The 14324-nt window shown below is 39.6% G+C and overlaps 1 protein-coding gene across 2 annotated transcripts in view; it reads left to right on the top strand.

Annotated features, from left to right (window-relative positions):
• The window catches only part of LOC102211834 (glutamate receptor ionotropic, NMDA 2C-like), a 62198-nt gene that overhangs the window by 12190 nt on the left and 35684 nt on the right, over positions 1–14324 (top strand). For both annotated transcript variants that reach the window (XM_005725917.1, XM_005725916.1), the window contains 3 exons: positions 153–525; positions 2109–2207; positions 13719–13784. In XM_005725917.1, the coding sequence (XP_005725974.1) occupies positions 169–525; positions 2109–2207; positions 13719–13784 (522 nt within the window). In that variant the 5' untranslated portion in view covers positions 153–168. The remainder of the gene's footprint in view (positions 1–152; positions 526–2108; positions 2208–13718; positions 13785–14324) is intronic.

The raw sequence follows: 14324 nt of genomic DNA, 5'->3' as shown, positions 1-14324 counted from the left end.
AGACAGACCAGGAGAGGGAAGTAAGGGATGGATATGTACTGAGGGATCATGAGGCATTATGTCAAAAGCATCACAAAAGTAAAGCAGCTTGTATATTTGACTGCTGCTCTCTTCCCTTTCCTTTTCTCTTCTTCTCCCACCCTCCTTTCCAGGCAGTAGCCTGCCAGCATGGCCCTTCCCAGGGGACATCCTCCTCCTTCCCCCTGGCCCCCTCTCTTCCTCCTTCTCCTCTTCCTTCTCCTCCTTATCTCCTCCCCGCTTCCTCTTCAGGCTCGGCCGCTCCTCCTGCACCCGTCCATCAATGTCGCGGTGGTGTTCAGCGGCTCTAGCTACCAGAATGAGGTTAGAGGTCGTCTCAGTGGAGAGAATTTTGTCGACCTTCCCGTAGTGGTCAGCCCTGTAACGGTGCTGGTCAATGACACCAACCCTCGAGACCTGCTGACACGTCTCTGCGATACCATGGCAACGGAAAAGCTGCACGGTGTGGTGTTTGAGGATGATGTGGGCTCGGCTACCGGCGCTCAGGTAAGAATAATTTATGCATTTTTGTGTTTTCTGATCCGACATCCTCTCCAGAGTCATGGTGTTCAGTCACCCAGATCCATTTCCTAAAGCTGCACGAGGCAAGACTTTATGTAAAAAAAGCATCTGTCCTGTCCTAAATCACAAAGAGGAACAAATTGAGATGCCAAGCGTGTACTAAATGCTTACTTTTACTTGCTGTCTTTGCAGAAATTAAATTATGGTGTCGGTAGGGTTTCAGATCGTAAAGGGAAGAGATGTTGCATTAAATCAAAGCAGTATTTTAGAGGATTTATTAACCTAAAAAAGGCATTGTTCTCAGCTTAAATGAAGTCGTAGGAAAAAGTATAGCTAGCATAGAGTTACCAAAAACATCATCCAAAGATTTGTTTTATTACTGAAATCTCCTAAAAAGAATTTTGCTGAAAAAAGTGAAATGTTTTATGAGTGCATTTAAACATTAGAAGTAAAACGCTTGAAACAGGTTTATTATTTGATATGCTTTTTAATGTTAATACCATAGAATTGAAGCTTGCATTTAATTGTTAGCACATATTCTTTTACTAATAAAGAGCAAGGTCTCTGATTTACCATTAAACTATTGCCATAACTCCAACAACAGCCAGTAAAAACCAGACACCTCAAAGAAAACTGTGGCAATAGAGAATCTACTATGGAAGCACGCATGGGTAGACGTGGTACATGTAGGTTTTGGCCGCTACATGCTATGTTTTGGATTTTGTTGCTGCTATTTTAATGCAACAATTTTCCCTTCATAGATGCCTGGATCGCTGAGCAACTTTGCACTTCACAGTCAAATTCTTCTTCTTTTGCAAACATCCATTCATCCACCCATCCATCCAAGTCAAGTTTGTGATAGGGTTGGAGCCTGTGACATTAAAATGAACAACAATAGTTAATTTAGAATCACCAACTGTTTTACCACACAAGCCAGAGAACCCATGCAGGCGCAGGGAGAACTATGCAATCACATAAAGAGGCTCCTGGGGGATTTGAACCCAGGACCTTCTTGCCACCATGTTGCCCATTTGCCCCCCAAGTTTCGGCTAGTCACCCTATCTACAAGAAGTCACCACAGCGGAAAGCTCCACATGGTTGAGTTGGCAGATTTTGTGACCTCCCCTATTAGTAATTTTAATACAAATTCTGAGTGTAGTATAATAATAATTACATGAAAACAAAACTGGTGCTCTACAAGTTTTGAAACCATTACCTTTTAAAAACATCTGAAAGACTTGTTATTATGTTTTATATTTATTTTATTTATTTTTTATTTATTTTATTTTATTTTAATTTTATTATGTATTATTTTATTAATGCCGGTTAAGGTTTGCCTGACAAAATTGTTGCTTTTCAAGTGCTGTTTTGATTTAAACAAAAAAAAGGTGCTTAGTTTGCCATTAAACTGGCAATCGATCAGTTTCTGGATTGAATATGAATTTTACATCCTGGTCTTTCGACCACTACTAATTGGTAAAACTATATTAATGAATATGAGTTATTCTGGTGCAACACTTTCATCTTCTTTTATTCAAATATGAAATCTGTTTGTTTTAATCTTTCAGGTGGCAGAAGTAGCACAGATCTTGGACTTCCTCTCCACACAGACAGCTCTGCCAATTGTGGGCATCAGTGGTGGGTCTGCAGTCGTCATACCGTATAAGGTACTGTGAAAACAATGAGACTTTCAATCTTCTCAACACTGTCCCACCACCAGGATCGAGCCTAAATTGGACCTTCGCACCACACTCGTGAATGCATTTCAGTCAGAGGTATCAAAATAATACTAGTCACATATGTATAATGAGGGAAAAACAACTTCTTGGTATAAGATGAACAACAACCTGCAATATAAATCCTGTCAGCAGCAGCACTCGCTCTTCACAGCCTCCTGTCTTAGTCAGAACTCTTTTGCACCGGCATCACTCAGCTTAAAACAACTTAAGTAGGTCAGAGCGGTGAAACCTTCTTTGGCAAGCAACTCGCTGCATGCAAATATTTGGATATGAGCAATACAGATGGGTGAATTATCAGCGATGACTAGAGCCTTCGACCCTCATCATCTCGTCTAATCCGTGGCTGGGAAAAGTCTTGAGTTGTGGGAAAGGAAACTTCGTAAGGGGAGACAAGTGCTACGGGTGATCTGTGCTTCAATCAATCATGTCTACACAGTCGAAGACCAGCAGGTTTTTCCCGCTATGATTTAGCATGTATCTCATTGATGAATAGAAATGGAGAGCAGCGAGCTGTGTAGTTAGATTGTAAAGAAGAGATTGATGACACCAGATGGATTCTTAATCTTTACTTTTTCTCCACTTTGTGGTGGGAATGTGGCTCCGTCTCTACTTCCTTTCACACTCTAAGCTTTCGGCTCATCTCCCCTTCCTTCCTTTAATTGCTTAACTGCTATCTCCAACACCTTGTATTTATAGAAACAACTCTCAAACACATGCAAATGAATACTGTCACATATGAGAAGTACACACACACACATATACACAGTCAAATGGGTTCATTCCTACACCTATCAACCAATCGAAACTTGTATAGCCCTGTGGCTATAAATTCCACCCCCAGCAACATTTTGTAAACCACAGTAATTGTTTTTATCATCTTCCTGTTGATGTCACGTCATAGATAACTGCAGGAGAGTGATTGATTTGCTGTATTTTGATGGCAAAGTGAGTGAATAAGAGAAAGACAGAAGAGAAAGATGCCTCAATGAAGCTTGGCTGACAGGTGCCCAAAGGCAGTGTTTTACTGTCTCATAGCTGAGTCTCTTTTGAGAGTGAAACAGTCCTCCTTGTTTCCATAATTCTCTCTCTTCCCCCCTCCTGTTGGTTAGTTCACTTCTAACCCTGTCTCTTTCCCCCATGCATTTCATATTTTGCTTTGGTCTCTCTACACCTTCACTGCTTTCTTCTTTTCCTCCATCACCTTCGCTCCTTGAATCTACTTCTTTTTTTTTTTTTTTGCATGCTGGCAGAGTCTATTAAGACTGTGGCTTGAAGTAAGCCAGAGGCCTGTGCTCCTTTTTGCTCACTTGGAGCTCTAGGACAGCATTAAACTGTTAATTAGAGCCTTCAGGAGGCTGAAGCACCCTGTAGCGCTTACCATTTATCCCCAAATCCAAACCATTCACTCATCTTTTCCCTCAATTTTTTCTGTCCCTCTGAAAACTTCTCCAAGCCATTTACCTCAGATCTGCTTTTAACACACATCTCACACAGTTCTTCTGCTGCCTCCAGAATATTTTTGTCAAATTTCATCATCGATCACTGGTCTCTGGTTGGTAATTTGCAGAGCCAATCACAAAACCTGTCAACTTGACAGCGAGCAAACACAAACAAGCAGGTGTGACGTTGCCCCTGAGAAGTCCAAAGTGTTGAGTGGTGGTTCTCTGTAGAACACAAAGAGAAAAGCATTTTCCTGTGGCCTGCATGTCGAAGGCATTATTTTACCCTTACCCTCATACTCCTCTTCAGTCTCTCTATATGCTCCTTTGTTGTCCGGAAGAAGAAAAAAAAAAGCTTGTCAGAGGTGTCTGGCACAATGGGACAGGTGGGTTGGATGGAGAAAGACATGCCCGTGAGTGCATGATTCTGTTAAGGGATAAAAGAGCTCAATAGTGCTTGATTATCAATAGGCCTGATGATGATGAATATCTTTGATAGTGGGTTTAAAAAGAAGCAGCAGCCGCCCGAGCCGCCTATTTATGGTTCCTGTCTCAGTGATCTTTCTATGGTGAACAACAAGGAAGGAGGGAATGAGACAAAGATGAAAAGATTGAAGGCTGGAGAGGAAGTGTGTCTTTTGTCAGACGGCACATACATCAAGCAAAAGCGAAGAAGAGGAAATTAAAGGTTAAGGAAGCGCTGAAAAACAGCATAAAGGCTGTTCAATGGGGCCTGCGAGGGAAGGAGGGAAAAAAATGTAGTGACGTGTCTCTCGGAGGAGTTAGAAATCAGAGATTGAGCGTGTTTTCTGTTTGTGCGTTCTTGGCTGGCTGGTTGTCAGTCACTGCAGTGTGCTGGGCGATCATTAGAGGGTGCTACTTCCAGATGTCGAGTCGTGGGAGCAGTGGAGCAGGAGGCGACAGAGAGGAGATGAGGATGGGGGCAGGAGCACGGTGCCGACGAGGCTGCAGGGGGAACAACAAGAAACTTTAATAACAAAACTTTAATTCAGTTGGAATAAAGTTCTAACATCTGATATATGAATATTCTAATTATGATGGCAGTGATTGCGATAATAACTGTATTCAGTCTGAGGAAAAGATGCATCTTCAGAGTTGATGGGTTTTATGTTTTCAGAAACGTCACTTGGCCAAAAGTATGCAGACAACACCAAAGTATCAGACAATCCAAGTGTTAAACACGGGTTTTGTTAAGGGTGTTTTATCAAAGTATGGTTATGAGTACCCCAAAACATAGGGTTGGGGTTGTCAAGTAATGCATTACACATCAATCTTTTCTTGAAAGTAATGGAGTATGTCATTTAATTACTTACCAGAGAAAGCAATTTGTTAAACTATCTTTTACAGTGTAAAACGTATGAACAAAAAGGCAACAAAGCAAAGATGAAAACTAGCTCAAAGAGAAGTTCAGGGTCTGGCTGCTGGGTCGGAGTCGGCATGCACTCAGCTTTACAATGACTTTGAGCTCTCAGCTAGCTTTGCATTAGCATCCTGTCTGTGCAGATGGCTATAAAGAGCCAATGTGTTAGCAGTATAATGCAGTTGTTTCTGTTCTGCATGCAGTTTGCACTTTAGAATCCCGCTCTGATCCTTTTGGGCAATAGAAATAAAAGTAATGTCAGTGTCTCCAATCCTCAATAGCTGCAAATGTCTGACTTTTTTCTCTTTCTATCTGCCCAGCGTGCTGACAACTGATTAACTGATATTTAATTACTAAATTTAGTTCAGTAACGTTACTAAGTTGCTAAAAATGTAATGTGATTACATTATGTGTTACACCTAACACTGCCACTACACAATAGTTGTATGTTAGCTGCAAATGTATATGCAACAGTAATCTGGTTTCTCCAGCTATACTCTTCAAATTCCCAGCAGGAAAGTTTGTCCATGTTTCTGAAATGCCCCCTTTGCAACAACGACACGGGATGATGTCATTGTTGCAAAGGGATTAAAAGCATTCTGTATTTATTATTCCACTGCAAACAATGAATCGGCTTCATAAAATAACTATTAATTGTATAGGTTAATTAATTAGCAGATCAGGAGATTAACTGTTTTGAGGATTTAGATAACATTTTGAAGCCTGGGGCAGAGGTTTGCTCCAATTGGCGTCAGTGTTACTGACGCCAGTAGAGTCTGTTGGGGGCCAAGGCAAAAATTCACAGGGGAGTCCTCCAACCAGAGTTCGTCATCATTTGTGTTATAAATAAATACATAACTAAATAACTAACTAACTAAATAAAATAAATGTAAGGGATTTTTTTTGGCTTAACAGAAAATGACAAAAAAGCAGCATATCAGGTAATTTGGAATCTTCAGAGTGCACATATAGTATAATCAATCATTTGGAGGGGGCACCCTATCCTTCGCTTTTGCTGCTGGTGTTATAAATGTAATGATTCTGAGAAAAGATAACAAAGAGACACTGGAAAAGATTCTTATACTAGTAACATATTAATACCGTTAAATTATATTTGAGCACAAATTCAACTTTTGAATGTTGTTCTTGGGCACAGCATCCACAGTATAGCTCTACTTTTTGGATCTTTTTGATAGAACTGTAATAGTTCCAGTACAAAGGATACTTATGTGCTGGGGACTGCACTACAGATACAGAAAATACAATAGTAGACACACACAACAATGTATATATATATATAGCACTATAATTTACAAGGCTAGACCTAGTAACTTAGAGTACATGTCCAAATTTCTTTGCATCAAAATTTCACAAGTTCTGTCAAACCTTAACATTTAGTTCAAATGCAACTTTAATGTTAACTAAAAAAAGATTTCAGAAATTTTTCATTCTCCAAATCACTCAGTTACTGGTGTCCTACAGAAAAAGATGTAAAACATTACTCTACAAATGGCAGAGACCATCTTCAGTTCAGCAACAATGCCTAAGGCCAAGTTGAGTTATATTGTTAACGCTGTACTAGCGTCTATATTCTTTCACACATATTCCCATTAGGATTCAGGTGGGGCTCTATGGTGGCTCTGAACGTCATTCACTGCAAATGAAGAAGCTGCAAGCAGCTGAATGCTTTGCTGGTGGCATGCTGTGCCCCTCATCGGAGCTCAATGTTGGCGTCTGGCTCTCAGCTGATGTTCTAGTACATCACAGAAGTGCTGGATAGGGTTGAGGTCAGGGCTCAATGCCTGTCCACACTGTTGTCTATAATCAAGCGAAGCCTGCTAGCTAGGTCAGGCCGCTCGAGCTGCATTATGTCATAGACACGTAACATGCCTGACTCTCCCACTTTGGTGGTGAATTAAAGCTGCAAAATGTCCCATCCCTCTCTCTCCTGCTCCACATCACTACCTGCTATTTCAATCCCTCCACCACCCTGCAGCCACATGCAGGCACCAGGGGAGTATTTACTTACAACTCCCCAATTTCCTTCCCAATTTGCAGTAGGTATGTCACCAGAATCAGCCATTTTTATACTTGATACGTTTTAATACCAAAATTCTAAAATCACAACTGTACATTTTTTAATCACCTGCAAGTGTTCTCGTCTGTCATCACTGCATTCACTAGAAATACTAGACATAACCATAGCAAAATCCCCAGTGTAAGATTGTAACCAGCGTGCCATGATACACCGTAAAAAAAAAAAAAAAATCCTAAAAAAAACAGTAATATTCCGGCAGCTGGGGTGCCAAAATAATACCAGAAAATAACAGAAAATAACTTTCTCATAAAAATCCGGTTATTTTCAGTAATGACAATATAGTTCGTTGCCCTAATTTTACATGGGATTTTGCCTTTTCCAGGTGCTTTTAAACATTAAATTAGGAACATTTTAATGTGATTAAACAATGAAATTACCTATAAACAAGGTCAATGAATGCGGCAATATGAATAATAATATTTAAATGTACAGAAATATACAGTTAACAGTTGGTTTAAATAATAATAATAATAATAATAATAATAATGGATTGGATATAGCACTTTCGAGACCCTAAAAGCACTTTACAATTCCACTATTCATTCACTCTCACATTCACACACTGGTGGAGGCAAGCTACAGTCGTAGCCACAGCTGCCCTGGGACAGACTGACAGAGGCGAGGCTGCCATATCGCACCATCTGGCCATCACCAGTAGGTGATCCACTATTTCTGGTATCATCACATCTAACATTACTTTAATTATTATTTAGAATAGAATAGAATAGAATTCAACTTTATTGTCATTGCACATGCACAGGTACAGGGCAACGAAATGCAGTTTAATTTAATATTATTAAATCTCCATAATGTAATTTACTTAACCATTAATTCTCCAAGTATCTTGAAATCTACTGGAAAGATGATAGTAGAGAGCATGCAATAACAATATTCAATTTTAGTCACTTACAGTTATTTATTCACCTTTCAATCACTTTAATGTTAAAACTGTGTAATTTTAAAACTGTATATACTGTATATTCTGTGTATTTGTTATCTCACTCTCATTGCCTGTTCTTATTGTCCTTATATTCAACATTATGCTGCTCTGTTGTATGTTAATTGCCCCTTGGGGATAAATAAAGTCTTTCTAATTCTGATAACAAGTCAGTTCAAAATCCACTATGGGTGTTAATGGGTTAGAGTCTGTGTAGGCTACATATATGATTCACGTAATTTTCAGAACCTTTAAATTGATCCAAGAAGCAAACAAAAGACAATTACTTCTTCCAAAGAAAAGACTTAAGCAGTTGAAGAGATAAAGATAAAAAAAAAACATGAGGCATAGGAACATATTACGTCCACAGTGAAGTGGACATAATAGCAATGACGTGATAGAAAAACTACCTCATCACCTCACCTCATCTTAAAAAATGTCTTTCTGAAAAAAAACAAAACAAATAGTTTTCACTTGACATAAATATAAAGAGCATCATTGCTTTTGTAAATTGGGTTGAGTTCACTCTTAAAATAATGACAGAGGATAGTAAATTATTTTAATAGCCGCCGTGAAACATTTTGGGAAAGGAGGAATTAATTAACTGCAGATGACAGCTCTTATCTGCTCTCGTGAAGCACTATTAAATCTCTCTGTTTTGCGCCATAAATGTTTGATCACTCACAAACAAGCTTTTGTTTGTTACAGTTACAAACATCAAATAATGAGCGACTGCACTGGCAGGCGATGATACGGTCTGGAATTTAAAAAAAAAGAAGAAAAGCTGACAGCTTTATGTGGATGCCAGTAAACACGGACAAAAGTGCCTTTAAACTGTGAACATGATGGATTTTTGAAGCAAAGAAAGCGTTGAGTTCGAGCATTCGAGCATATAAGATCATCTATTACAATTTGAGGCTGTCAGTGGAAGATTATAGTCAAGGGTTACCGTCTGAGGACTGGCTGCAGTCTAAGGTCACACGCTGGTTGTGATTTTGGTTCAAAGTGATGATGTGAGCCAGACAACTGTCACTGGATCACAGTGTACGTTTCTTTTTTAGGGGTTTGTTTCTGCTGCCAGACTGACCTGCTTTCTCTGTCTGTCCTTCTGCACCTCTGTTTCCTCTCTCCACCGCCTCCCTTCTGGCTCTCCCTCGGCCTCATGATCCAGAAACCACAGCACTCTATAAACAGGTCACGAGAAGAGCAGAGCTGCTGCATTCACGTTGGATACAGTTTTCCATTGCTGGGAATAAAATCACATTAATGGCCAAATTCAATGAGTATGACCCAATAATTTCTAAAAGGCAGTCGGTCAGAGTAGTAATAAAAGTATTTCAGTAGTTTAATACTTTTCCTGACATCATGAAGAGATAAATGTCACTATATAAAGGACAAGTAAGTCCCCTAAAAACATTTCCATCAACTTCCATCGAATGTGCTTGATTTCTTCCACCAACCCCAATGCACCAAAAGATAATCTGATTCTGTCGCTGATGCTCAAGTCATCACAACTACTTTTGAAATACTGCCTGAGATAATTTCTTTTGAAGATATAGTCCCTTTCAAGAGAGAAGCTGTCACCAAGACCACGTCTTCAAAATTATATCTGTGATTATCGGGGCTTTAATGTCGGATAACTTGATGAAAAAAAAGAAATTTGACGAGAGCCTCCTTTCTTTCCTTTTTTTGTTTGTGCATCGGCCTTAGCATATTTAGAAAGATACATCAATTTTTACCTTCTTACAATAAAAAACATTTCCGTGTCAAAGACCCAAAGGTGTAGACTGAAATGATCATGGTTGAAAAACACATTTACGCTTTGTCAAAACTTTACACCCAGACAAGAGGGTGTTAAATGTTGCCACATTTTTTAACCAACTTCGAGCAAAAGTACCATGGTATGTATCATAAATTCTGGGAGTCAGGTAGGAACTAATTTTTCATGGAATGCAAAATTAAACAAAAAATGCGAAACCTTTGCAGTTTACTGGCGTGATTTGTGCCTGTTTGTCCTTTAATACACACAGCTCACTCATTACAAAGTTGTCTTTTTTTTGGTAATGAAATTTTTTTTTTTTATCATTCTAGAGGGTATGAATTTCAGATTTCAGAAATAATGTAAATTATATGCCATTGTCTTTGGAGTCAACATGTTAGAAAGCACATTTTATCATTACTGCATCATTAAAATGCCAAAAGAGGGAATATCTCATACCCCCAGTGACACTGCAGAGACTGTGGAGCAGGTTGTTCACTAATTGCAGGGTTAGTGGTTAAATCCCAGGCCTCTCCATGTCCCAATGTAAGTGTCCTTGGGCTAGACATATAGGGCCATGTTGCTCCTGCTAATACGCAAGCACCTTTTATCATGGGCATGTTGTTATTACCCTTTGAAAGGGTGGATGAGAATCATATTTTATAATCTAGCTAGGGTTTAAAGATGGTGTTTGACAGCGAACCATTTACAGAAACACCATTATTGGATTTTCCTGTTAAATTGTCGCATTCAGTATATTACACATTTGGTGTACCTCCAGCGAAGTGCCTTTATTTTTACTGTAGTTTTTATATTGTTAAGCACTTTGTGCAGCATCGGCTGTTTGAAATGTGCTATATAAATAAATTTGACCTTGACCTTTGACCTTTAAAAAATATAGATTTTGTGGGGAGAGCTGGCTTTCATGCCTCATTTTTGTTAAGAGTGCACTATACACTCACTGGCCACTTTATTAGATTCACCTTCAGTTCCTGGGTTGGACTGGGTTGTGCAATTTTGGTGAGGTATGTGAATTGCAGCCTCAGTTTCCTGTTTTTTTCTTTAGTTGACAGAAGTGGTCTTCTGCTGCTTCATGGTTTGAGCTGTTGTGCATTCAGCGATGCTCTTCTGCATACCTTGATTGTAATGCGTGGTTATTTGAGGTACTGTTGTCTTCCTATTAGCTCAAAGTAGTCTGCCCTCACTGGATTTTTTTTCTCCTTTTTTTGGACCATTCTCTGTAAAGCCTAAAAATGTTTGTGTGAGAAACTGCTGGTCCCAAGAGACCAGCAGTTTCTAAAAGGCCAGCCTATGGAACACCAGGAACCAGGCCATGTTCAAAGTCAGTTAAATCCCATTTCTACCCACATCTGAATTTCAGCAGATTGTCTTGACCATGTCTCGAGTCTCTGCTATGTGATTGGCTGATTAGATGTTTGCGTTAATGGGCAGTTGAACACCTAATAAAGTGGCTTGTGAGTGTAAATACATGCTAACAATATCGTTATTTTTATACATATTGATGTAATTTGTGAACTATCTGTGGCCATCAGATGCATTAATGGATGCTAATATTTGGCTGTGATTTGTGGTAGGGGGCTTTGCTAAGCAATTAAAATGGTAAATCTAGCAGACCTGTCTGGGTATTACTGTGTAATACATTTGTGTCCATATGTGAATGAGCATCTGTGTGTGCTTGACTGACACCAGTCACTCCACTGAGTGACGGTACAGTACAAAGTTCTCCCCGTGGAATGAGAGGACTGTGTGAGCAGCCACCATGTCCACAGTCTCCCTGTCATATTACCATACGCTGCTGCAGTAGGACTGCTAATTACGCTTGTGTGTGACAGCCGCACTGCCAAGGTGGTGAGAACAAGACGGCTGGGAAGTGGAGGATGAAAAGAGGGAGGGTGAACTCTGTCTCTTTGTGTGGGTGTGTCACTGTGAGAGTTAGTCGAGAACAGGATTTTGTTGTAATTCTCATTTGATTTCACTATGGAAGAGAAAGTGAATGTCTTCAAACATGTTTGATTCTGATGTGACAAACTGAATAGTGATGAAGCACCGACTTGACCGAGGAGGTCACCGTGTTATTAGCTTGTTTAATAGCTCGGGCACAACTAATTGTATTTTTCTCTTCTAATGATGCACCTCACCGCTGCATAGACATACTAGCTGAAGTGGGGCACTATAGCTAACCAGGACTGCCAATCCACAGCCATTTTTTATTCATTCACTGACAGCCTCAGTATTGCTATTTTTATAGCTATTTTGATGCCTAGCCCAGTCCGTGGTCTGGTAGCATTTCAACTCTGGATAGAGGTGAGTTTCAAACAAGCACAGACAGAGATAAAACTGGTAGAAATTGAGTGAAAGAGTCTGGCTGTGATACTTCTGTGGTATTCCTCAGGCTGCAGAACTCTCTTGGGCTTTGCAGAGGCTCTGAGCTGTGAGAGAGGGAAAAGCAACAGGAAGGAGCGATGACAGTTAGTCACCTCTGAGACGAGAACAGACTGAAAAGATCTGAGACCTGGTCCCTAATGGCACTTGACAGTTTAACAGTAGCTCTTCTCTCTCTCATTCATTCTGTTTGCCTTCTTCTCTTGTGCATCACATGGTATAGTACATGTACTATACCATGTACATATTTTAAAAAGACAATATTGCCCTGATCTGCGTTTCTTGCACCAACCTCCCCATCTCCACCCATTATTAAATTAAAACATATCACTACTTGTGTCAAGACCCTGCATATTCTTGCACCTGCTTACATCACAGGTCTGCTTATGCCCTGCAGCACCATTAGGCCCCTTAGATCTCCAACTTCTTTTAACTATCACAGATGCGGGTCTAAAAAAAGATAGGGGCACAGTGTCCAGACTGTGGAAATTTATGGTTAACTCTTTTGTCTGGTTTGGCTGTTTGAATCAAAGTGCAGCCAATGCTTAGTCTGTGTATGAGTGCACTGCTAAGAGGGATTTTGTTCATTTGGAGGTAAACTTAAGTTAGGTGTGAAAATGTACGCTAACGCCTAAAACATAAAGAGAGCAGCAGGACTGAATATTTCCACTTCAGAGACATTGAGAGCCAATTTGGGGAATCAAAGCCCTGGAAAAAATAAAAGCATTTTTTCCTTATAGGACATTTATTCCTATAGGGTGCAGGTATTTTTGACAGCTATCTGGTGTTAAGGAGCTATTGCTAACTAGTTGCTGTCATATGTGTAAAACTATAAAGGTGTGCTTCTGGTCACTTTTTAAAACTGCCCAATTAAGGTTTTTTAAAGACACTGCTGAAATCTCTAAAGATCTTTTATTTCAAATGCAATCACCCGTGCATCACCCTTTTAAAATGTAGTCCTGTCTTTGTCTTTATTGGTTCTTAATTAATTGGTTATGTACGACTGTTCCATGGTGACTTTTAACATGGACCGTTTTACAGCTGAGCAAGGGAACTAATTATTTAAATAGACTGTTCTGCAGCTGTAACAATGTTAAGATGTTGCTAAAATGAGGACAAGTGAGCAAGTTCATGTGAATATCTTGTCAGTTTGGCTTCTGTTGTGACAGGTTCAACACTGTACCAGGATTTTTTGTGTGCTGATTTACTCAGAATATTTTAGTTTTGTTCCATGGGTGAAAATATTTCACAACACAAATGAAATGAAACCCGTTGGGTACTCGATCTCAACACTTTTTTAAACCTCTGTGACAGCAAGCATGAGCCCCGCTAAAGATGTCTGCTCTGAGCTGCTGTTGCATCATCCACCTTCAGAACCATGACGACCACAAGCATTGAATGAAGCACTCTTTTTCATTGCAGGCTGAAGGATCCTCTTTCTTGCAGATGGGAGTCTCCCTGGAGCAGCAGGTCAACTGCATATTCAAGGTATGGAAGTGCATTATTTTAAAGCTGACAAAAACTTAATTCTTTCAGTTTTGAGGACAGAAAATTCTAGTTCATTAAATCTTAAGAGGGATGAGGCTGACAAGTCAATTGCAGATCCCCAATTTGAATTTGGAGTTTCCATAAACGAATACAATCTGCAGCAGACTTTTATTTTACAATTGGCAGGTATATTTTTTGATTGATGTTGTCATTACTGTCTTGATGTTAAACCCAAAGTTAGGCTCGATACATTTCTAAATAAAAAGAGGAATCACTTCGGCCGTACAATCAAAACAAAACCAAAAGCAACTCAATACCACAGACAGTATTCAAATTACTTGGACACTGTGAATTCATGCGTTTGTCAGTGAAGTGCTGTTGTGAGGCTTTAAGCTAAGTAATGTGGTTTCTGTCATCTTGGTGTTTTGAAACCTGTAGACCTTATTTTCACCAGGTGACCTTAAAGTCATGTGTTTACTAAGGTTACAGAGCCAGCATCTGAGGGCCGTTTTACCATAGACTTCTGTACACCCAGAAGTC

Source organism: Pundamilia nyererei, unplaced genomic scaffold (genome assembly GCF_000239375.1).
Source record: "Pundamilia nyererei isolate P.nyererei 1_Seehausen unplaced genomic scaffold, PunNye1.0 scaffold00017, whole genome shotgun sequence".
Taxonomy (NCBI): Eukaryota; Metazoa; Chordata; class Actinopteri; order Cichliformes; family Cichlidae; genus Pundamilia; species Pundamilia nyererei.
This window is presented reverse-complemented; position numbering and strand designations above follow the sequence as displayed.